The sequence below is a fragment of the Elgaria multicarinata genome, chromosome 1 (genome assembly GCF_023053635.1).
Source record: "Elgaria multicarinata webbii isolate HBS135686 ecotype San Diego chromosome 1, rElgMul1.1.pri, whole genome shotgun sequence".
Lineage (NCBI taxonomy): Eukaryota > Metazoa > Chordata > Lepidosauria > Squamata > Anguidae > Elgaria > Elgaria multicarinata.
Window position 1 is genome coordinate 50,021,154 of NC_086171.1, and position 24,926 is coordinate 50,046,079.

At 43.4% G+C, this 24,926-nt stretch overlaps 1 protein-coding gene across 1 annotated transcript in view; it reads right to left on the minus strand.

Annotated features, from left to right (window-relative positions):
- The window catches only part of PRTFDC1 (phosphoribosyl transferase domain containing 1), a 51,578-nt gene extending 31,908 nt beyond the window's left edge, over positions 1-19,670 (minus strand). The window contains exons 1-3 of the mRNA XM_063127817.1: positions 19,523-19,670; positions 13,369-13,475; positions 11,842-12,025 (exon numbers count right to left, since the gene is read on the minus strand). Of these exons, the coding sequence (XP_062983887.1) occupies positions 11,842-12,025; positions 13,369-13,475; positions 19,523-19,588 (357 nt within the window). The 5' untranslated portion in view covers positions 19,589-19,670. The remainder of the gene's footprint in view (positions 1-11,841; positions 12,026-13,368; positions 13,476-19,522) is intronic.
- Positions 19,671-24,926: the final 5,256 nt, after the last annotated feature.

The window sequence follows — 24,926 nt, forward strand, 5'->3', positions numbered from 1 at the left end:
TTATTTATTTATTTATATAGCACCATCAATGTACATGGTGCTGTACAGAGTAAAACAATAAATAGCAAGACCCTGCCGCATAGGCTTACATTCTAATCAAATCATAATAAAGCAATAAGGAGGGGAAGAGAATGCACCAAACAGGCAGTATAAAAGTCAGAACAAAATCATGTTTTAAAAGCTTTAGGAAAAAGAAAAGTTTTTAGCTGAGCTTTAAAAGCTGCGATTGAACTTGTAGTTCTCAAATGTTCTGGAAGAGCGTTCCAGGCGTAAGGGGCAGCAGAAGAAAATGGACGAAGCCGAGCAAGGGAAGGAGGACCCTTGGGCAGGCGAGAAACATGGCATCAGAGGAGCGAAGAGCACGAGCGGGGCAATAGTGTGAGATGAGAGAGGAAAGATAGGAAGGAGCTAGACAGTGAAAAGCTTTGTAGGTCAACAGGAGAAGTTTATATTGGATTCTGAAGTGAATTGGAAGCCAATGAAGAGATTTCAGAAGTGGAGTAACATGGTCAGAGCGGCGAGCCAAGAAGATGATCTTAGCAGCAGAGTGGTGAACAGAAACCAACGAACTGATGTGAGAAGAGGGAAGGCCTGTGAGAAGAAGGTTGCAGTAGTCCAACCGAGAAATAACCAATGCATGGTTATTTGCCGAGAAATAAATCTAGTACTTGGCAACACTGAAGGCAAAGGGAGTGAGGCCAAAAATAGCAGAATAATTTAGCTTAAATCTCTTACTACCAGTAAGCAAGCTCCACACGACACAATAACTAACGGTGGTTTAAATAGTCCACTCTGCACATCTTTAGTTATATGTGTCAATTATTTCAGCAAAATAACCCACCATAGGTTTTAAAAAAATCCCACCGCATGATACAACAACCCATTGTGGGTTATTGTGTCGTCTGAACCCAGTCTCTGGCTTCTGCCTGTTATTCAATGTCCTTTCCTGTTTCCAAATATCAGCAGGCCCCTCTGACTCCATCAAAATCAAGCCCCGCCTTTAATCATCAGAGCTGCCGAAGGCAGTGGCACATGAAAAAAGATGGAATATGATGTGCCATGCTCAAAGATTCCTCCTTACTATTGCCTCATTCTTGAACATCCAGAGTAGGCGCTTTCTGGGTCTTGCTTCGCAAGGCGGGGCAGCCACTCTGATCTATTTTAAGTAACAGGGCTTAAGAGATGCCAACAGAGGATGTCATCGAATTCCTCAGGGAAATTGTAAAGCTCCTGGGCTTGCTCCAATTAATGATGTCCCTTTTCCAGAGCTAAATGAAAGGAAATGCTCACTAAGCAGCGTTGTTAGCATAGGAACAAGGAAGTAAGATAATATTTATGGCAATGCAAGCATGCCAGTAGGATTCAAAACTTCCCCCAGGTCTTATATTATGAATGGGGTGGATGCAGGATGGCTACAGGATACAGCAGGGTTGCATGTGTGAAATATATTATATATAATCCAAGGGAATTTAAGGGCCAAGAAAAGCTGGGTTCCTGTCGCCTGTATTAAGCACTTTGTTCTGTTTCTGCTAAGCATAGAGACAGATGCCTCAATCCCTCCCCAACAGAATTCCACAAAGTGCCCCATCTGACTCTGGGGACAAATCATCTGGGGTGTAGCTCAGTGTTAGAGTTAGCAAAGAATCTAGCCTGAAACCCTGGAGAGCTGCTGCCAGTCAGTGTCGACAATACTGGGCTAGTTGGACCAACAGTCTGACTCAGTATATACAGTTTCCTATGGCACCTCCAAACCTTCAAGCATACCTTTTGAACTGTATAGTTTAGTACAGCCTTCCCCCAACATGGTGTTTTGGCCTTCAACTCCCTGCATTCCTGACCCTGGCTGGGAATTGAAATCCAAAAGATCTGGAGCACACCAGGTTGGGGGAAGGATGGTTTAGTAACTTGTCTCTGTCTTTAAATGAAAAGTGATGGTTCTGAGGATGCTGAATGCTCTGCCCAACTATTTACAGAATACACAGAGACTGGTCTACAAAGTTGGGCAAATTGAAACAACTGCTATGTAATCAGGACCTTAATCTCACACTAAGGACTCAGATGGTAAGATGCTATGTGTCTTCAATATTATTTTATGGAAAGGAGGCTTGGACGCTTGAGAAAAACACTTTGAACAGAATCAAATCTTTTGACATGTGGATATACCGATGTATGTTGAAGATACCACGGACTGACCGAATAACAAATGAGGACATACTACGTAGGGTAAACAAACCAACAGAATTAATAAATACCATCAAAAGAAGAAAATTGCAATACAAGGGAAAATTGAAGAAAAAACACCAGTGAGAAGAAGACAAGCATCGTGGTTAAAGAACTTCAGGGAATGGTATCGCTGTACTTCTATACAATTATTTAGAGCGATGGCGTCAAAAACAAAAATAGCTGTAATGATAGCTAATCTCCGATAGAGAAGGCACTCTAAAAAGGTCTACAAAGGCACCAGAATGAGATGGTGTTCTGAGGTGATAGACTACTGCAATGCACTCTATGCTGGGCTGCCTTTGAAGGATGTTTGAAAACTACTGCTGGTCCCGAAAGCTGCTCTCAGCCTGGTCCTATTATTCAGAGCATAACACTATGGTGCTATCTAAACTGTGCTGGCCCCTGTTATGCTTCTGAGCCTAACTCCAAGGGCTGATTGACACCTTCAATAGCCCCATAGACTTTGGGCATAGGGTATCTAAAAGACTATATGTCCACGTACTCCTGATCTATATTCTCCCCATTTCGCTTAAGCTCCCTGTTCAATGGAGTGTTGACCAGCATAGGATTCAAACAACTATCTATGCAAGTTACGTTTTAAAGTAAGATCAATCCTTCTATCACTCAGACCCTTAAAATTTTCAGTGAATCAAACTATTGTGCTTCATCCCCTCAGTTTTGCTTCCCCCACCTTTTTTAATAAGCTTAAGCAAGATGATCAAGTATGAATTACTAGCTGTTGAAAATTCCCTTTCCCATTTTTAAATGCCTAAACCTGGTTAACTAACAGGTCTTTTACCATTACAATTTATCCCAATTTAATTTACGTGTGTGTGTGTGTGTGTGTGTGTGTGTGTGTGTGTGTGTGTGTGTCTAGACTCAGGGCAGATAAAAGGAAGTACTTCTTCACACAGCGCATATTTAGACTATGGAATTCGCTACCACAAGATGTGGTGATGGCCACCAATTTGGATGGCTTTAAAAGGGGGTTGGATAAATTCCTGGAGGATAAAGCTATCGATGGCTACTAGTCCTGATGGCTCTATGTTACCTCTAGTATCAGAGGCAGTATGCCTACATACACCAGTGGCTGGGGAACATGGGCAGTAGAGTACTGTAGCACTCACATGCTTCTTCTGGGTTTCCCGTTGACAGCTGTTTGGCCACTGTGTGAACAGAATGCTGGACTAGATGGCCCCTTGGTCTCATCCAGCAGGGCTCTTCTCATGCTCATATACAAACTAGTGTAAAGCTGATGTTGCCATGAACACTAGTAGTCCCGCCCCTTTCCCACTGTTTGCCCCTCAATGCCCTCACCAAAAAGGGGCTCATGAATAATGCAAATGTGGCTCATGCAATGAGTCCCCCCTCCAAAACTTGCATGCAGTGTGGCCCCTACCCCACATGCCCTCTTGGGCCACCTCTGTCCCCTTCCCTCTCCTCGCTAGAGGTGACAGCCTAAGGACACGGCTGTGCCTTTGGCCCGACTTCACACCACATTGATTGGCTGAGCAGGGCTGTCCATCATCCTGCTGGAGGAGGGGCTGGCCTGCCTGTCTGGCACAGAAGAAATGAATTGCTATTAGAGCCTGAGCTTTGAACTTCTTTGAACTTTCAACATTTTTTGCACGTCTACTCTGCTCAAGCTTCAGTTTAAAACAAAAATGAGCAAAATCAGTCTGGAAGATCTCAAGTAATAAGCATTACACTACCGTATTCTTATATAGTTTGCCATACATGAACAACATGCTATATAAATAAATAAATAAATAATAACATGTGCTTCCAGCGAGAGACTGTGGGCTTTTAACACCATCTTCTGTAACAGGTGGGGAACTTTTTTCTTTGGAGGGCCACATTCCCTCAGGAGTAATCTTTTGATAGGGCCAAAGCCAGTGATATGCACAACCAGAGTCAAAAGTGGGCAGAAATATCCCTATTCTCTCTTCCTTTCTGCCACCCGTTTCTCTTTCTGACACCCTCTCTCCAAAATCATCAAGGAGCTGGAGTAACTCCCATAAATGAGCTTTTACATGCCTGGCAACTAATTATTTATTTTATTAGTATTTATTTATTGCATTTATATCCCGACTTTTTTCCTCCAAGGAACCCAAGGCAGCGTACATAATCCTCCTCCTCTCCATTTTATCCTTACAACAACAACCCTGTGAGGTAGGCTGGGCTGAGAGCCCAAAGCCACCCAGTGGGTTTCTATGGTCGAGTGGGGACTAGAACCCAGATCTCCCGACTCCCAGTCCAACACTCTAGCCACTACACCGCACTGGCTCTCATAGGTACTAGCTCTCCAAAACTGGAGCTCCCATCCCTTTTCTTTACCTTGCCTAAGATACTGTCAGGTTCTACAAACAAATACAGTCTTGTCAGTCTGTACAATAACATACCATGCACAGTCCTTATGTAAGCAACTCTGAAGGATTCAGAATTTTAAAAAAAACACCAAACAGGCCTAATTCAAAATTCCTAAATATGTTAAAACGGCCTTCTTTAGCTTTCCTTCGGATGTTCAAGCAGTTCTTACCAAAAAGATTTATTTGCCAAGCACTGCTTGCCAAAGTTTGTCGTGCAGGGCCAAATTCCGTGCTAAGGGGCTTCTCGTATCCAGCCCCTCCCACCCGTTTTAAAAACTCATCTTAAATTAGTGCAAACACTGGCTCCGAAGGTTACGGGAACTCATTCCACCAGGCAGGCGCCAATTTGTAATTAATCCACGGCCACATACTGTGAATGAAGACAAGACAAATCAGCACTTCAACCACAGATATGAAAGCACAGAGAACAGAATGCTTAAGCTGAGCTTCTTCCAAGAAAAGGCCTTTACCCAGTTGAGCTAACAGAGATTTTCTTTTAACTGATGGGGCAGAAAAAGATGCTTGTCTGTCTCCATCAGGGAGGGTCATGAGTTCTAATTTCCACACCAAATGGGCATAGATAATTAGCAGGATGGGATCAGCATACTGTCTGTCGGCAGTAAGATCAGCAAGTCTAACAAGCACTTAGTTTACTCTTCCACAGTGGATTCAGGGAAGTGAGTTTCCAAAGACTGCATTTGTAGAGGACTGCTGCTAATCTGCTTTTAGTACGGTTATTTTGCCTGGAAAATGTGCTAGGGTCTGAACAGCACACACTTGCCCTATTATAAATGCATGCTGAAACTTTTATAAATTAGCCATAGAACAGCCAGTAGTAATCAAGTGTCCCTTTGGAGCACTCCAATGCCAGGAAGCCACAATGGATGGTATCGAAGTAGGAAGCAATTAGTTCATTCATAGCTGCAGCATCCATTTCCCCATCATGCCGGAGGTAAAAACTAAAAAAACAAAGAAGAATCCTAACAGCCTGAGCCTCTATTAATCAGCCTTCCCCAAGCGGGTGCCCTGCGGATGTACTGGACTACAAATCCCACCATATCCATGATGGGGATTATAGTCCAAGACATCTGGAGGGTACCTGATTGAAGAAGGCTGCTAGGCATGTTTATTTGGAAGTAAGTGGGAATGCTGAGCGGAACAAGGACCAAGAGGCAGAGCTGCCAAAGAAGGAGAGTTTTGGAGGATCTATCACGGACACGGAAAGACCGATTTCAACTAATCTGTTTTTAACTTAGCCTTTGTCTGGAGTCCTTTAGTTTACTAATGAAACCTTGCACCATTTTGTAGAATTTCGGTTCGTCCTAATAAAGGTCTCGCCCAACTGTAGATTAAGAGTTGATTAGAGCCTTAAAATTATAATGTACCTTATAAAATCGATAATATGTCAACTTACCATAACCTGAAATATGTCTAGATGGCAATGGATCCCCAAAGCTGGCCAGCTTTGCAGCAAACACAAGGCCACTATTGTTGCACATGATCAATTTTTGAGCACGGATCCTGTTGTTTGTGACAACACCGCCGAGAATAACAACGGAAACAACGGGACGCAGGAAAAGCAAACATATAATACCACTGCATTTGCTTGTGGGAACATATCAATGTGCCCATTGTGTGCTTGGGTTGTGATTCAGGGTGGGGTCACATTTTTTTTAATTAGTTATGTTCTGGATACCGTAAATAATTTTGATGAATTTCAAAGGATTAAGAGAGAGCACTAGTTCAAGCCACATAATCTTCTATACTTTGCATCACATGATTTGAACATTATCAAAACAACGTTCTTTTTATGCTTTGTTACAATGCAAGGATGAATAGTTACTTTCTTGAAAACAGCAGCTGAAAAAATGCCATTTTCAAGCCTGAGATTCAGATATTAATCACCCTTTGTTAAAAAGTATTTTAGAAGCCCTATGGATAAGAGTCCATATGAAATACTTCAAATCATCTGCTTTCCTTCTAAAGATATACAATGAATAACTTTTTATATGTATCAGACAGACTGAAATTTTTTTAGACAAGGGGTTCTCTCTGATTTTTTATCCTTTTTAAATACCCAGCCATTAGGTTGTAACAGACAATGGCCTACGGTGCACATAACACTAAGCCATGGGGTAGTTTGTTGAAATCTGCTTTGTCATATGTCCAAACCCATTCCCACAAACGAACCAATATTGTTAACCATAAATAGAAGCAATGGTTTGTTGTTGGCTTAATGAAGTCTGGTTTGTTGTGATGTTTAAACCCAGAACTGTGGCTTATTCCTGATTTTTGCCCTGCTTGTCTGCTCTGAAACAGAGGCACCCAACAAGAGCAGCCTGAAAATGACATTGCTTTGAAGGCTATCAAAATTGGTGGGAGAGAAACAAATGAGAAATATGGAAAAGCAACTGCGGTTAGTTTGCTAGTCTGCAAGATAATTCATGGCAAAAGCAAGAAAGTATGTCTAACATAAACCATGGCTTATTATTATGGCAAATGCAGCCAATGTGTTTGGTCAATCATATAGAGGCTTAATGAGCTGAGGCATGCAAGAGCCTTTGGTCCAGGTACACACAGCCTCTTCTTTCCTCTGTTCATGGTATACCTGAATGAAATGCAGACAACTCAAAGAATCATTGTTTTCTGTTGCATCCAAACTGGGAAACTATGACCTAGTTCACACGAAACATCAATCACCATATGTTACCATATGTTTTAAAAAATCAATTAACCATTAAATAACCAAACGTTTTTAGAAGATGAGGACATCTTAAATGAATAAGTAATTTATTTTGCAGAGGAGTGCCAAAAATCATTCGAAAGGAGAGGTAATTTTCAATGTTGCTGAACATTTTCTTTAACACCCCCTCCAAAAAAAAAAAAGCCAAAAGAGTGAGCAGTTTTAGCTCAGCTATAGTTGAAACATGTATTTATAAAGGCAGATGCCTTAATAGGTTCAGATGATACCTGTGTTCCAAAGACTCCATTTGATTATATGAATGCAGCCTGCTTCTCTGCAGTGCTTTTGAAATTCTCCAGCACTTGTCTGTGCATCCGTAAGGAAACAGAAGGAAAAACATAACTGAGTGTGGAGTTTTGATGCATACGCTTGCTGTGGATTGCAGCCAGTACTTTGGGAACATTTACATGTAACAATAAGCCAAAATGTTTGGCTTAATACACTGCAATGTGAATGAGCTGCATGCTAGCACACACACAGTTTAATCCTTCCTTCACACAAACAGGTGAACAAACCAGGGAAGGATAGCTTTATGTGAAACTAGCTGATATACCTGGTGTTGCTCGGGCTCCCTAAGATATATGTATTACGGTAATCAACTTAACGTAGTAGGCCGGTGCTAGGCCTGTCAGTTAACTTTTAAATGAATCAAATTCTTTTTTTCCCTCTCTCTCTCACCCCGACGCATGGCTAGGGCCACCTTTAAGCCGCCATGATTTCCTTTGTCCCCACAGAAAATGAAAACTACAACTCCTAGCATGCCTTTCGCCACAGTACCCGACTTGCCCAATGGGAGTCCTGCCACTGAGGCTCATGGGAAGTGAAGTCTGACCAAGCCACACTGCAGTGTGCAATTGGTGCCCGTAAGTAGGCTGTGAGGGAGCTGGCTGGCTGACTGACTGAGCTCAGTCGTTGCCATTGGCGACGGGCCTAGAGCTGCACCCTCCTTCCCTCCCGCTCCTGATGGTGCCTAGCGACCAAGGCAGCTGGCCCCAGGTGCTCTTTGAACAGCATCTGAAGTGTGGTGGGAGACAACTGGAGAGAGGGCCTTCTCAGTTGCAGCACCCTGATTATGGATTTCTTTTTCCCAGGCAGGCTTGCCTGGTTACTGTATTAATGGCTTTCCAGTGCCAAGTGGGGTTTTTTTCAAAGGCCATTTAACTTGATGAAGAGTTTTTATGCTGTATTTTCCCCTATTATAACTAAACATTCCAAGACACATGCAGGAATTACTAACTAAAGTTTATGATTTTTATGTAAAAGACTGGCTATACCATTGAAACAGAAGAGTGAATGAAGGAATGACTGATAGCTGAGGCAAGAACAGAACTGTGGGCGGGGTGAGTGGCAGTTGGGGAAAGGCAGTTGGAGAAAGAAGAACAAGGAGAGTTACTGAGAGGTCATGAAAGTGGGAGCTGAGTTAGGATTGAGAAATAGTGACCTGGTTGGCTAACCCATGCCTTATTTAAAATCAGCCACTCTACATGCCAGTACTACACCAAACAGCATGCCTTTGGCGGCCCACAGGTGCCCGCATCCTCTGAGAAGTGCTTCCCTCCTCTCTTGCTGATGCTGCCCCCTGATAGAGCATCGAGGAGTAGCATCACCAAGGAGGGGAGGTAAACGGCTGTCAGTAGACACGCACAACTCCGTCCAAGTCCAGCTGGGACTGCCTCAGCCTGTGCTTCTTGCCCACCAAGTGCTCCATCAGGAGCCTGTACTGAAGAGCCGGAGCCAGGCACTTGCCCCCTCTGTCAGGCTTGTTTCTGGACATGTGCAGAGTGCCTCCCCTTCCTCCCTCCCTTTTAAGAGTGAAGGCTGCATGCTTGCTTCCCCCAGTTTCTGAGAATACAGCAATATCAGGACAAGGTACCTTTGAGCATATTCAGAGTTCGGCCTCTCAAAGTCATGCTGTTGTATCTAGTTATGATTTTAAAAGCAAACACGGCGGGTGGGAGGAGGCACTGCAAATGGACGCAGCCCATTTATGTATGTTGTTTTATGTGGAATTGGGTTGACTGCTCCAGACCGATCTTAGGAGTCTGGGTTGTGAAAGGCACGCAGCGGCCACCCACCTGTGCACTCACAATGGCCGGCAAACGCCGGTAAGTCTGGCCTCCTGCCCATGGCATGCTGGGAGTTCTGCCCAAGGCATGCTGGGAATTGACATATACCTAGTTTTTTTAATTAAATTATTTAAAAATACGTAAAACCCAAAATTTCAAAAATTTTAATTTTTCTGGTAATTGTACAGCCAGACCTATCAGCTTGCCAAATTTCAAGTTTCTAACTCATCTGCAAGTGAGTAAACTTTTCCGGACATATATCCCACACACATACCTTCAGCTTTATACATAGAGGTATGATCCCAGGATTATGGTTAAGCATGCTCAAACAAGCCAGGATTTGTAAGACAACAACAAACAGTGGTTTAACACTGGCCTACAATCCTGGCTTATTTGGGTGCACGTAACCATAACCCCAGGCTTAAATATCACGCAAAGCTATTCCTTCCTGGTTTGTTGACCCACTCATGAGAAGGGAGGAGTGAAGTGAGAGCAAATGAGCGGAGTGCACCAGCAAGCAGCTCATTTACATCATGGTTTATTAACCCAGAATGTTTGGCTTATTGTTTTACGTGTGAACATGGCCTTTTTGTCAGACTATCTGTGTTGCAAGCTTTTGAGTTGCCACAAACCTTTTCTTCGAACTAGTATAAAAACTGGAGGGTTGGATCAAGATTTATTCAGAGTAGACCCACTGATATAAATGGGACTTTTCAGCCATGCCTGACTTAAATCCTATTCATTTCAATGGGCCTACTCTAAGCATGATTAAATCTGGATTCAACTGTGTGTGTTGTGTGTGAAGTGACTTTATAGAAAATGTTCTAAGTGGTTACATCCATTTACATAGTCTACAATGAACTAACCTTTTCGCCATGACAGCTGAACATGGAGCAAGAAAACACATCAGAATCCCACCAGTGTTTACAAGACTTGAACATGGTTCTTGGAGGCAAACAGTTGGAGAGAGGAAAGAGCACAGCTGCGCAAAGTGAACAGAAAGCAGCAGGACTCCCTTAAGGAAGAGAGAAACAGGAAATGGTTAGTAAAGGGAAGCTAGAAAGGAGAAAAATAAAGTATGTGAGGAAAACCATGTTCTGGGAATGGAAAGTGAGTTAGATAGAAAAAAGAATTGAGAAGAAAATATTAAAACTGAATGGGGGGAAAAGCAATGAAAGGAAGAAGGTTCGTAGTGCACACACACAAAATTAAAAATATCTAAGGAATTTTTGCAGGCGGGCTAATCCTAGCATCAGTTCTGGCTCACATAAACGTGACTACACCAATATTGGTACAGAAACCAAACCCAAGGGATTGCCATCAGATCCATGCATGCAAATTTATTGTCTTAGACGACAGGCAGCAATGATGCATCCGAGTTGTGAAATGGGCAAAACACAACACAGAAGTTTTCAAATGTTGTATACACAGAGGGTCTGCCAAAGAGGGGCGTTGCTCAGGGCACTGCTTGGTGTCAGGCCAACCCTTGTGGGGACAGAAATCAATGGGGACAACTTTGATACGCTCCTTCGCTTTAACTCCATAGTCCTGCTATGATAGATACTCACGACAAAGGGAACGATAGGTTGCTGTAAACATTGGCAATGATCCAAAGAGCTGTTTAGGTTCAACTCAAGGTGCTTCTGCTAGCACAGTGGGATTTTTCACATTTTTCTCTTTCAAAAGCTGTGAAACCACAGGCCAGATCGCTAACTGCTTTGTAGACTCCTCTCTGTTTCCACAATCATTTGCTCTGAAGCATGGATTGGGGGATGCTATGTGAGAAAACCAAGCCTCAGCCCTCACCTCCATCCCACCCCACCCCACCCCTTAGTGCTCATGGAACTAGGTTCACTATTCTTTTACCTTTGGACTGGATTCTGACATTGCTGAGTTTGTTTTTAAATATCCCAGAAAGCAATCCTATGGTCCTGAGCACCCATCCTTGGGGATGTAGGATTAATTGGAAAAACATATCCAAGGTCTTAGATGGAGCTCAGATTTCGGAGGTGGGTCTGATGTCGGAGCCGACTCTTGCTCCTCCCAGCCACCATGGACTTTTCCATGGTGGCTCCCTCTATGGGGTAGAAACTCCAGCTATGTAGAGAGGGGGAAAGAGGTGTGTTGGCGGTGGCCAGAGGGAGAGGATGTGGAGCTACTGAATCTCCAGCCCTCTGGGCCTCAAATTACACCCCCAACACATGGGACTATTTGGATCAGCTCAAGAGCTTCTTTATCTAGGAAACGCTGTCTTCACCTTGACTTCCACATTGCCAGCAAGAGTTCAGCAGGGATTTTAGTAGATTGGAGCCTCCAATACCAGAGGTTCTGATCTGAGGGCACAGGATCGCTCTCTAAGTATGCAACCTTAAACAGTGTAATCAAACCATATTCAACCAAAGAGGATTTTAAAAAATAAATCCACAAATTGATTACTTACTCGATAACTTTTCAGCCGGACAAAGTCAACTTTCATGGAGATGAACCTTTCTGAATTCCTACTGAGGTTCTTGATGTGCTCCACAAGGTCAGCACAGAATTTGTAGCCACCCTTCAGTACGCAGAGAACGACAATGTCATTGTATCCAATGTCTTGCATGATATCTTTGGCCAAACGTTCTATCCTAGAGCAAAAATTAAGAATAAATATATGGTAAGCCTTGGATTCCCCCCCTCCCCATGCATGCATATTCTATGGTGCAACACACAAATATTAAACTTTGCACATTGTCTAGTTTTAAAAACATGTCCAACCTGATTCAAATAGTGCATTAAAAAATGTGTTGACGCCCGACTATAGTGTGGTCGGAGATGTACAATTCAGAGTAATGTGATGTAGACAGGTATTTGGATGAAGCTCCTTTTCGCAGCCTGCTAATTCAGATACTTAAAATATCTTATGTTGATTATCTAGTAAGGAGCACAGGGCGCTCAACATTGTCTTTAATATCTCCTCTTTTTTCAGCCTTTAACTATTCCGAGCATTACAATTGTGCATCTTGAATTATTTCTTGTGACATTTGGGCCCTTAGGCCATTTCTACATTAACATTCAAGGCATCTGAGAAGTTAAGTATTTAAACATTTTTTCTGGATGACAGCTCCAGTGCACATTCCTCATCACCATGAACAAAGGTACACCCAGTCAGATATTTTTTGAATATCTCTTATTTTAAACCTGAAATATGAAGTAGACAACATCTCAGTGCTCCAACCCCCACCCCCTTCCTCTCACAGTGAGGGTGGAAAGAACTGTGCTAGCTTCCTCTCCAAGGCTGGGAACTACAAGGAGGGGAGGTAGTGGAACGTGTTCCACGATTGTGTGATGGGCCCGCTTGTTGTGGTTCCATTACACCTCCCCTTTCTGTAGTTTCCCTACCCACCCTCTGTGCACATGTGAATAGGACCCACATAAGTTTCATGGCCAAGCATAGATCTGAACCTGGGGTCTCCTAGTCTTAGCCCAACAGTCTAACCACAAGATAACACGACCGCATGCTTGGCAAATGACTGTAAATACGTTCACAACTCTAACTATTTGATTTTTCAGTTCTGATAAGCTCAATTCAGACAGAGTGGTTTTGTAACCATTGTGGTGGGGGAGAAAAACACGGCAACATGACACGCTCAGCCACCACAGTTAGCTCAAAACACTTAACTATCATGGCTTAGCATGACATTTGAGCAGGCCCACAGATGTTTAAATGTGAAAGTGATACCACCTTCTCTGGTGGGTTTCTGCATCCTAAATACAGTAATTTGGAAGTACATCTCCCTGATTTAACAAAACTTACATACCAGTAACTAGGGGGAACACCAGATCCAAAATAAAAATTGTCATTCTTTAGCAAGCAGACAATTATTTTACTGATGACTGGATTAATCCTTGCTGTCAAACCAATGGATAGTTTTCGCTCTGGAGAACTGAATATTTAGCTTTCATACATATTATACTCACAAATCCTCACCTGTCAACAATGATGCCATGTGGTATAAGCACATAGTCAAGATCCCCATAGTAATGTTGTGGATATGAAAACAGATCCAAACTATATCCTGGCCAATCATCTGAAATCTGTAGAACAGATAAAATTCCATCAGAAACTCAACTTTGTTCACACTAAATTTATACCAAGTTATTTATTACCGCACTATCTGTGTTAAACAACAGCCACTGGCAAGGTATTTGGTGGAAGCAGAGCCATAAAAATCCAGGCATCTGGTCATGACTGGATCCTTTAGTGAGGAATCTCTTACAGCCCAACAGCAGAATTTAATTTCAGAAAAGCTCTCAGAGACCGCATGACAGTGGTGGGCGGGATTGAAGGCAAAAGGGGTGGGACCAAAAGTACAAAAACAAAACAAAAACGAACCAACATATTGTAGCTTAAAGCTTTTGCTGCCAGTAACTAAAAGAGAATAAAACTCCCAGTACCATACTGCCTTTATACAAATCTATGGTGTGATCACACTTAGAATACTGTGTACAGTTCTGGTCACCTCACCTAATAGAGCTGGGAAAAGTGCAGGAAGGGGAAAATAAAATGATCGAGGGGCTGGAGCACCTCCCCTATGAGGGAAGGTTACAACAGGTGGGATTGTTTAGCTTTGAAAAAAGGTTAAGGAGACATGACAGAGGTGTACAAAATTATGCATGGTGTGAAGAATATGGATAGACATTTTTCTCCCTCTCTCAAAATACTAGAACCCAGGGTCATCCCATGAAGCTGATTGGCGGGGGATTCAGGACAAATAAAAGGAAGTACTTCTTTACGCAGCACATAGTTAAATTATGGAATTCACTACCACACGATGTAGTGATGGCCACCATTTTGGATGGTTTTAAAAAAGGATTGGATAAATTCCTGGAGGTGAAGGCTATCAATGGCTACTAGCCCTGACAGTTATGTGCTACCTCCAGTATCCAAGGCAGTAAGCCTATATGCACCAGTTGCTGGGGAACATGGGTGGGAGGGTGCCGTTGCACCGTGTCCTGCTTGTGGGTCCCTGGTCAGCAGATGATTGGCCACTGTGTGAACAGAGTGCTGGACTAGATGGAACCTTGGTCTGATCCAGCAGGGCTCTTCTTATGTTCCTAAGAAGGCAAGGCATTGCAATCTTTTACAATGGGGAAAAGACTGCACAAAAGCTGGAAAACCACCAAAGGATTGGTGGCTGGGGAAATAGGGAGGGGTTAGGAAACGGGGTGGGGCTAGAGAAAGGGGAATGGCCATCTGAAGAACACTGCAAGGCAGAATTGGGACACCAGGAGGGCCTGATTTGGTCGCCAGACCTGAAGTCCCACCCTTGCTTTAGAATGAAGCCTGGTGACTGGGAAATGATCTAAAGGGCCTAACCCAAAATAAATAAACAAATATCTGAGTGAAAATGTCTCTTGCTTCAAGTCCTAGCAAATCACAGACTTTGGCCAGGTACCGATAATCTGTCTTGCTTCAGGAGCCTTCTGTGTTGCATTTGGCTCAATCACTCACACACACACACACCTTCACTTGTGACAGAAAAAGGTAGCAGGTGAGCCAGGAGATCACATAAGGATTCCTAGGTCATTTTAGTTTTTTAACAAGGACATTGAATTCTCCTTCAGGCCTTCAAGATTTAGAATGTGATTTGTTCTAAACTAGAGCTGGAACATCCACAGCCTTGGCCCATTTTCCCTTGGACAGCTTTCACGAGAGAATACTGGAAGAGATCATTTCATGGTTGAAAAGTTCAAAGTTAGAATGCCACTTCATCCGTAACTGCACAACTGCGGAAAACAATCCACAAAAGACTATATGGGATTGTCTTCAATTGTTCACTGTTGTTTCAGGGAAAGCAAGTCAAAAGCCAGGCTAGTAATGCCAGCAAGAAACTGTACCTTCCAAGCAGTACAGTAACTAACAATTGGGACAGAAATTTGCATGGAAGTATATCTTCAGTAGCCTTCAGTTCTGCATTAAAAATGTGCGGGACTGAACAAAGGCAGCTTTCCGAGCAAAAGATGTTGCAACTTCTTTAAGACAGTTGTTGTAAATGAAATATGTTATGTGATCAAAATGATAACATAATGGACTGGAACCAGACTTAAGTCATGCTCTAAGTACGACCAAGTCTGCATCCCACCCATTAATCTTATAGAATTTTCTACAATATTCCTAGAACAGGAAAAGGGAATGATATTCCTGTACTATAGGCAGATTTACTTTTTAAATACTGAATGCCTAGTCTTACTCCTAGAAAATACAGGACGGCTGCTTGGCTTGGCATTACCACAACTAGGCCCATTCTGAGGGACTGTATGGGCAAACATTCTCTAGCATTTAATGTTAAGCTGTTTAATGTTTTATCTTCAAGTTGTTGCTTGTCTAATTTATAGTCATACTTGGTTTTCATGTAGCTCCTGATGAAGGATGTATTTCTGAAACGCGTAGAGCAGATCGAAGAAAACATTAAAGATTAAAGAAAAAGATTGTTTCATAGCACCAGAGCTTGGCTCTCATTTTTTCATCGGTTCGGTGGTGCTCTTTTCCCTCTCTTTTGTACCTGCTCTTGGATATATCCAAGAGCAAAAATAAAAATAAAAAATCCCAGTGTATATTAAAGGCATTTGTTGTGGTTGCTTTTGTATGCCTCAATAACTATGACAACATCATCAACAAAGGTCAGTCACAACCTTATTTTTTTTAAAATCAGCAACAGCAAACATTTGGGTCGTTGGCATGCAGGACTATTCCAGAGCCCTCTCCTATCTGGTGCTCTCTAGATGTGCTCAACTACAACTCCCAGCATCCCCAGCCGGCCATGCTAATGTGTTGGACTTACAGTAGTTCAACACATCCAAAGGGCACCGCATTATAGAAAGTGAACTTACTACATAGGCCCACTCAACTATTTGTAACAACTATTTGAAACAGCTGCAGAAGCAGTAACTTGACTGGGCATATGGGACCATGAGGAAAAATGTCTTGCAATTTGGACTGGGGGCTGGTGGCGCAGGGAAGGAATGACACCACACCTCCCCACGTTTCCCAACCCCATTGCCCTCGATATGTGTTGGACTACACCTCCCATCATCCCCAGCCAGAATAAGTGCCTATGGCATGATACCCTCCTAAAAACAGTGCAGGAAGCAGCACTGAGAAACAGGGTGGAAACATCAAGAACTGTTTCACAGAACTGAAGCAATGCAATCCTAATCATAGTTAGTGAGAAACTAGCAAGTAAAGGCACAATGCTATGCATGTTTAGAAAGAAAAGAGTCCTACAACTGCTTGGGACTAGAAAGTGTGCTTACAACTGCAGCCTCCAAGGATTTGGTGCAGGTTAATTCTTGCCAAGGGCGCCTGACTTCTATTCTTGCACTCCAGATAGTCCTTGTGTGGGAAGACATTTCCCTTTCCCAAACAAATCTCCCATTTTGTAGCAGGAACCAGCAAGATCTTCCCTGTATGGCCAAAGGGAGTCTGGGACTCCAAGGCAGTTTAAGAAAATGAACAGAAGTGTCCTGAAGAGCTCTGTGCACATACAATACAGGCAAAGCAAACGTTCTCTTTCTTTTCCCCTCACCACAAAGGGCCAAGTCAGTCCAAGAGAAGGTAGAGACAAAGTGTCTTTTGGGAGGCTGTTTGGAGATGGGTGGAAGAAGGAAGTTAAGAAAAGCCCTGCTGGATCAGGCCAAAGGCCTAGCTAGTTCATCGTGCTGCTTCCCACAGTGGCCAACCAGATGCTGTTGGCAAGCCCACAAGCAGGATATGAGGGCAAAAGCCTTCTCCTGCTGTTATTCCGCAGCAACTAGCATTCAGAAGTGTGGCGTCTCTGTTCCTGGAGACAGCATGCATCTAAATCTGGCTGCCATTACAATTTGTCTAATCTCCTTTTAAAGCCATCACCACATCTTGTGGTAGTGAAAAGCAAAAGAGATGTGCCTTATGACTCTCGTCCACATACTTTTGAGATGAAGCTCTTGGACTTGAGAAATGTCCTTGCCACCAGCAACCAGCATTACTAGGGATACAATGTTTAGAATATAATCCTATGAATGTTTACTCAGGAGCAAGTCTCACTGTGTTTAATGGGGTTTACAAGTGTGCACAAGCACTACATCCTTACCAGGTAAAATGGTTAGATATTTTAAAAGTTTTCAATCTGCTAAAAAGGTTTTCCCAATTAATAGAAGGCAAGTACTTGCAGAAAGAGTACTCATAAGTGCAGTTAGCAGTGCCAACTTAGCAAAGACATTCTCTCTTACAAAGGAAAAAGGCCTCTTCTAAGATGAAATAAGTATACTTTCCTCTCTTTCTCATACCATTAGAGCAGGGGTAGACAAGCTGGTGCCCTCCATATATGTTGGACTACAACTCCCATCAGTCCCAGCCAGAATGGCCAATAGTCAGGGATAATGGGAGTTGTAGCCCATAACTTCTGCAGGGCACCAGTTTACCTAGCTTTGCTTTAGAACTATTCCCTTTTTTCATATGTGTTTGATCAATTTAATCAATTAATAGACTATGGGCACAATCCTATGCATATTTAGACAGAAAAAAGTCCTACAATTTCTAGCATTCCCCAGCCACCATGATTGGCTGGGAACGCTGAGAGTTGTAGGACATTTTCCATCTAAACATACACAGGATTATGCCCTAAATATAATATAACTAACAATGCAATCATAAGCACCTTTACTTGGAACTAAGCGTTACTGAGCACAGCATGATTTACTTTTGAGCAAAGTTGTATAGGATTGTGTTCAACTTGTTACCTATACCTTTGAATTCAAAGTATCTTGGGATGGAAACTAGCATATTCAAGATTGCCTATATCCTTTTAAAAAGCCTGTTGTAAACCTCCTAATCAGAATGGCTAAATATTAGCAAAACATTCCACCTATTTGACTATGGCCGAAGGAAGGGCAAAACACATCAGTAGCTGTGAACACAGAACTAGAGAGCTGGATTTCATTCCCATCAGATATATATTTGTGTTTTTCAGATAGGATAGTACTTAGTGGGCAAATCTGGATATTGCTATCACCATAGAAGTTTTACTAGCTGTTGGAGAGGCCAAAATGGTGACATCTGCAACTTGCTCACAGCTTGGAGATTCAGTGCAGTGTGAGGTGTGTGTGTGAGCAGCTAATTCCTATGCGGCAGGGTTTTGCTGTTTTATTGTTTTACTCTGTACAGCACCATGTACACTGATGGTGCTATATAAATAAATAAATAAATAAATAATAGATTTCTATCAAAGTCCAAAGCCTCTATGGGTTGGAGGGGGTGCTTACTTGGGGAGGTAGCAACCCTAAAATGAGAAGAGACAGAGGATCATGGCTGGAGTAATATTATACTCTTAGAGTAATAGTGAATACACTATTAGAATTACATATATTAGAATCCCTATTAAACATGCATCCAAAGAGAAAGAGAGAGAGAATGAATGTATTTTAAAAGGGTAACTAATCTCATTCCGGAACACAACACACACACATTGAGAGGATCGCATTGCTGTCTTATCACACTACACGTGGATATACACTCATGCAGTGCTTACACGGAAATAAGCCACACATTGCTCGATATAACTCACTCCCAGATAAGGGTGCTTAAGATCGCTGTATCTGAACACTTCCCTGAGCTCAGGGGGCGACTAACTGTGCAATCTCTGCAACCCTACACTGAAGTAACCCCCACTGAATTCAATGGGGCTTACTCCCAGGTAAGTGCATACAGAATTGTAGCCTAACCCACTTTCAACTCCGATGTGCTTTTGATATTGTCGTTGATGCCATAACAGACACCCCCCCCCAAAAGGGGGGCATTTTCGTAATCTAAGGGCACGATCTTATGCATGTTTAGACAAAAAAAAAAGGCACAGCTGGCTGCGGAATGCTGGGAGTTGTAGGGCTGCCCCCCCCCTGCCCGCACCCATGCATAGGATCGCTTCCTAAACTACTGGAGCGGGGGAGGGCATGTAATGGATACATAGAAGGGAGATGGTGAGATGGGGCCGGGCGGGATGTCTCCGGTCCAGACGGGGCTGGGAAGGGAGCAGGGCTTTGGATCGCTCCAGCAACAGCTGCGGCGAAGGGAATGGGGTGGGGGTGGGTGGGGATTTTGCATGATTTACCACGACCCCTCGGCCGCTGCGTCCCGGCGCCTCCGCTGTGGTAGTCTTGCTGTTTAGCCCGGCCATCTTCCGAAGGGGGCTGGCCGGAGCCTTGAGGAGGAAGCCAAGAGATTTGGAGGGAAAGCGTGAAACGCTCAAGCCCGGCCTTCTTTCTGTTCCCCCCCCCCCCCTTCTTCTTTTCTCGGGTCGGATGTGGCGGGCGGGTTAAAGGCAAAACCTCGAGAGCCGAGAGGGAGGAGGCAAAGGAGGTGACGACGACGCCTCCTTCGCAGTAGGGCTGGAGGAAAGGAGAAAGAGCCGTCGCAGGAGGCCGAGGCAAGGAAGGCGCTCTCGCGCCGATGTGGCTGCTCGCTTGCGCTCCTCCCGTTCTGCCCGGCTCCTCAAAGCTCTCTAGATCCGGCTTCACTCCGATTTGCCTCCATCTGGTTCTAGCAGGAGCTGATTGCCCTCCTTCAAATAGCATCGCCTCTCTTGGGGAGTGAATATATACTCAGTCATATATACCTCACAGCGTTCTTGAGAGGATAAAATGGGGTGTGAAGGGAGCAGGAAGAGAGACAGAGGCTGAGTTCGGAAGACACGCTAATCAACTGGTGTGTGTAATAGGAACAGAATGGGAAATAACCGTTGATTTGCGTGTCGTCCGAACTCAGCCAGAGAGAACTATGGGTGGCCCCCAGTTCTCTCCTCTCATTTCATACGTATACATATATGCCCATGGCTCTCGTTTCTGGCCCTGTTCAGAAGACACCTTAAACCATGGTGGTTAAGGCTTTTTACTTAACCAAAAAGCCTTAACCATGGTGGTTTAAGGTGTCTTCTGAACAGGGCCAGAAACAGGAGCCATGGGCATAATTATGTGTGTGTATGAAATGAGAGGAAAGAGAGAACCGGGGTGGGGGGGCACCCATAATCCTTTTCTCTATTTTGTCCTCACAACTACCCTGTGAGGTTGGCTAGGCTGAGAGTCAGTGACTGGCTCAACATCACACCAAGCAGGATATAACACTTTGAAAGCAGTTTGAAAATGGTATATGGAATGTGTCCTGGACCCCAACAGTTATCAATACTGTTATAAACTGTTATAAAGCAGTAATGAAGATCCTGCCCTAGTGAGCCACATGGTTGAGTGGGGATTAGAACCTGACACAATGCAGTCCTCTATCGCTACACCACACTGGTTCTAAAAATTGACTTGGAAGACCCAGGTTCAAATCTGTTCTCAAATTTCCCAGGCCCTTTCCCAACCTGACACACTCAATCCCAGCTGGGAAATGACAGGGGTTGTAGTCCAATACATCTGGAGGGCGCCAGGTTGGGGGAATCTGCTCTGGCAGTGTCAGTACATATGCTTTCCATGCTGTGTCCCTGGGTGGTGTCCCACAAATTTCTATGGGATTTAAGAGTCAATTGGCTCCAAGACTGCAATCCTATGCACATACTAAGATTCATACCATGTGAGTTGCACTTGGTTCCCACTGAAACCAATTGGATGTAAGTCATGAATAACACTCCAATGATTTTATATTTATTTATTTAATTTATTAAGGCATTTGTATCCCACCCTATATCACAAGGATTTCAGGGCAGCATACAGATTACAGTGTAACTTGCCTCCAAGACATAGATTCCAGCTGGTCAGCCATGTGTTACACAATAATTAGAGACCACTTCATTACGTAGGTGATGGCGACTGAGAATAACACTTTGCTTGTGATTAAGGAGGTGCTGGTCTCCAAAGCTTATGTTGTGATAGAGGTGTTAGTTTTTAAGCTGCCATGAGACTCCTTTGTGTAGAATCAATTTCTTGAAGATCTTAAAGGCTGGCTGGGTAAATATAAGGGAAGGCGGCCTGCTGTATATCCTGGTCCCAAGTTGTTTAGGGCATTGTTTGTCAATAACATAAACTTGAACATGGCTCTGTAGCTAATAGGCAGCCAGTGCAGTTCTTTTAACACAGGTGTAATCTGAACATGGCTGGGTCCTGTAGCTGCAGCATCCTGCACTACCTGCAGCTTCTGAACCAGATGCCAGGGCAGCGCAACACAGAGTGTATTACAGTCATCATATTGCGAGGTTACCAGTGCATGAAGTACAGTGGCCAGGCTATTCCTATCCAGGAACAGGTGTAGTTTGCATACCAACTGAAGTTGGTATTGGGTGCTCGGAATCACTGAGGGAGCCTGGATCTCCAGTGACAAAAATGGATCCTGGAGCACCTCCAAACTGTTGACATTTTCCTTCAGAGAGAGTGCAACAATACCCAGAACAGGTAAGAAACCCAAATCCTGGACCTGGGAATTCAGGATGCAGCTTCAATTTATTGGCCCTCGTTCAGCCCATAACTGCATCCAGGCACCCATTCAGAATGTGCATGGCCTCTCCTGACTCTAAGGTGGCAGAGAAATAGAGCTTAGTGTCTTGAGTATACTGATGACATCTTGCCCCAAATCTCCAAATGACTGCTCCCAATGGCTTCATATAGATACTGAACAACACTGCAAAGAATATAGTCCCCTGTGGCACTCCACAGGTCAACTGCCAAAGAGCTGAGACACAGTCAATCAATGTCATTTTCTCTTACAATGCTGTAAGAGCCAAACCACCATAAAATGGTGCTCATAACACCCAAATCTCAGGGACAGTCCAGGAGGATACTGTGGTCAACGGTATCAGAAGCCACAGGGAGATCAAGAAGAGACATTACCCTGGCCATCTCCCTGAGAAGGTCAATCAAGTCTGATTTCATCCCGAATCAGACCTGAACCCAGACTGGAATGGATCAAGGTAATCTGTTTCATTCAAGAACGCTTGACGCTGGATCACCACTACAGTTTCGATCACCTTGCTTATAAATGGGGTATTTGTGACCAGATGACAAATAGTATTTTTTCAGGAGTGAATACACCACCACCTCCTTCAAGACTGTTTGTTGCCTATCAGTGAAAGAACAAGAGTGTTGGAGGGGAGGTTTCCCCTCAGGACTATGGCTTGGAAAGCCCGAGGGCCACCTAGTAACTCCCAATCACTTCAAGAGCGGTTCTCTGCCTCCCTTTCCTTCATTCACTCACTCACTGATACACTGTTTTTGCTGCAGCAGCTGCTCACTCTTCCCAGAGGATCTCTAGCTTCTTGCTTGCTTTAGTGATAGGTTAGCTGATGTGATCTGGGCTATTGGAGGAAGTTTCAGAGGTGGGGAGTCAGGTGATCCACTCATCAGCTATAAGGTGGCTGGAGTAATCAGCCAATTAGCTGTGGTAGACGAGGGGCCCTAGAAGGAAGGAGCAATGTAACTGGTTAACTGTAGTGGTGGGCTGTGCTGGCACTGAAGGTGGAGGGGAAATTCACTGAGAGAGAGAGAGAGTGCAACACTGATCTGGGCTGCTGGGAGATTTTGCTGCACTGAGTAGAGCAGAGCACTCTCAGTGATGAGGAAATCTAAGAATCAAGTGAGCCAGTGGAAATTTGCCTGACTCACGAGTGAAAGATGAGGCTTGGACACTGTGGAGGAGAGGCACAGGTTCCATCTGAGTCCAGTGCACAGTGTTGCCACTTGACGGAAGGGGAGACCCCCCTCCCCGCCTTGGGAAAGGCCCCCAAGTGGCTAAGAGCCTAAATAACTCCTGCTCAAAATATAGTGATCATTGCCCTGGGGTTTGGAGTAACCTCCTCCGCATGTAACACAGACCCATATCTGGTTGGGCCTAACCCATGGATGCTATTAAAAACTACAACAGATGTTAATCAATGCACTCTCGCATTGTATGGAGTGGGTAGCTTAGGCCTCAGATACAAGTTTATCATCTCAGTGTGAACCTCAATCACAGTACAAATATAAGGTCCTAGATTCAAGGTACAGTTGAAGGATCTTGGGTTCAGGGCTCAAAAAGACATTTACTTGAAATCTTGGGGAACTGATACTGAGATAGGCCAAGGATAGAAGGCTTCATACGTTCATAACTGGTGTGAGTCAAGATATGCCAAACAGCAATGGGAGTCAAATTCCACTATAAAAACATCTTGGAATTTGTTCTTAGTATTCTCTTCATTCTAATAAAAGGAAGAATTCTAATGAAATCTTAATGGTGTTTATTCACCTTTGTTGCTTTTGCTATACTAACAGGGCATATGAGCCAATTTGAAAACATTGCAACTTCCATTGCTGGCAGTTTATATATATAAATATAGATAGAGCGACATTCTTAGGATTCTCTAAATGTATTTTGTCAAACTTCCTGGAGAGAGAATTGAATAAGAATGTTTTTCTTGTGTCTGTAGCTCAAATGGTTTTCATTATAGCAACTTTTTTGCCTGTAATCAGCAGTACTGATGACCTTCATGAAAGAGTACACATCTGTTTTAAATGGAGAGATGTCTGCTCCATATGTTGATGTGATCGATGCTTCCATGTGCATCAAGAAGAGAAGAGCATCCTGTTCCACTGCTGTGCTCAAGGTCTGGGACTAGTGCACAAATACAATGATTATGTAATGAAACTGAATGATGGGAGATTCAGGACAGGTAAGAGGAAGTACATCTTTACCCAGCGCATAGCTAAATGATGTAGTGATGGCCACCAACTTAGATGGCTCTAGATGAGGACTAGACAAATTAATAGAGGATAAGGCTATCAATGGCTACTAGTCACGATGGCTATGTATTACCCTCAGAACCCAAGGCAGAATGCCTCTATACCATTTGCTATGTCCTGCTTGTGGGCTTCCCATAGGCATTTGACTGGCCATTGTAGGAATACAGTGCTGGACTGGATGGGCCTTTTATTTGATCCAGCACCAGCAGGCTTTTCTTACATTCTTAATGAAAAACAGTTTGTCTAGCTTAATTGCACCATTTACAGTTGAATGAAGCGATGTAGTCGGGGTTTTTTTTTTTTTTTTTTAAAGAAGTACTTCCATACCTGTCATTAACTATAAGTGCACAGAAGCTTTTCCAAACGTGGTGATTAGTTGGGCTACAACCCTCATCCATTGGCCACATTGCACAAGTTCTGCAAATCATTTCAGAATTCCTAATGATTTCATTATTATATTGTCTATTGTTTTTAAGTGTTTTTGTCTTATGTGAACCGCCCAGAGAGCTTCGGCAATAAATAAAATTAGGTTAGGTGTTGTTTGCACTCATTGTTCTCCTTCTCGAGGGCCACAAGCTGTCTCCCACTGGTATAAATGAATACCTGCAAGTAAACATTGCCATTTATTTGATGTATTTTTGCTTTGTTTTATGTGTGCAGGAAGCCTCTAATTGAAATCTCTGGAAGTGCTGAGAGGAGAATTTAGACTCACAGTGCAATCCGATACTTGTGTATTCAAAACTATTAAGTTCAATGGGGCTTAATCCCAAATAAGTGGGCTATAGGATTACCACTTTATGGGATGATCTAGTC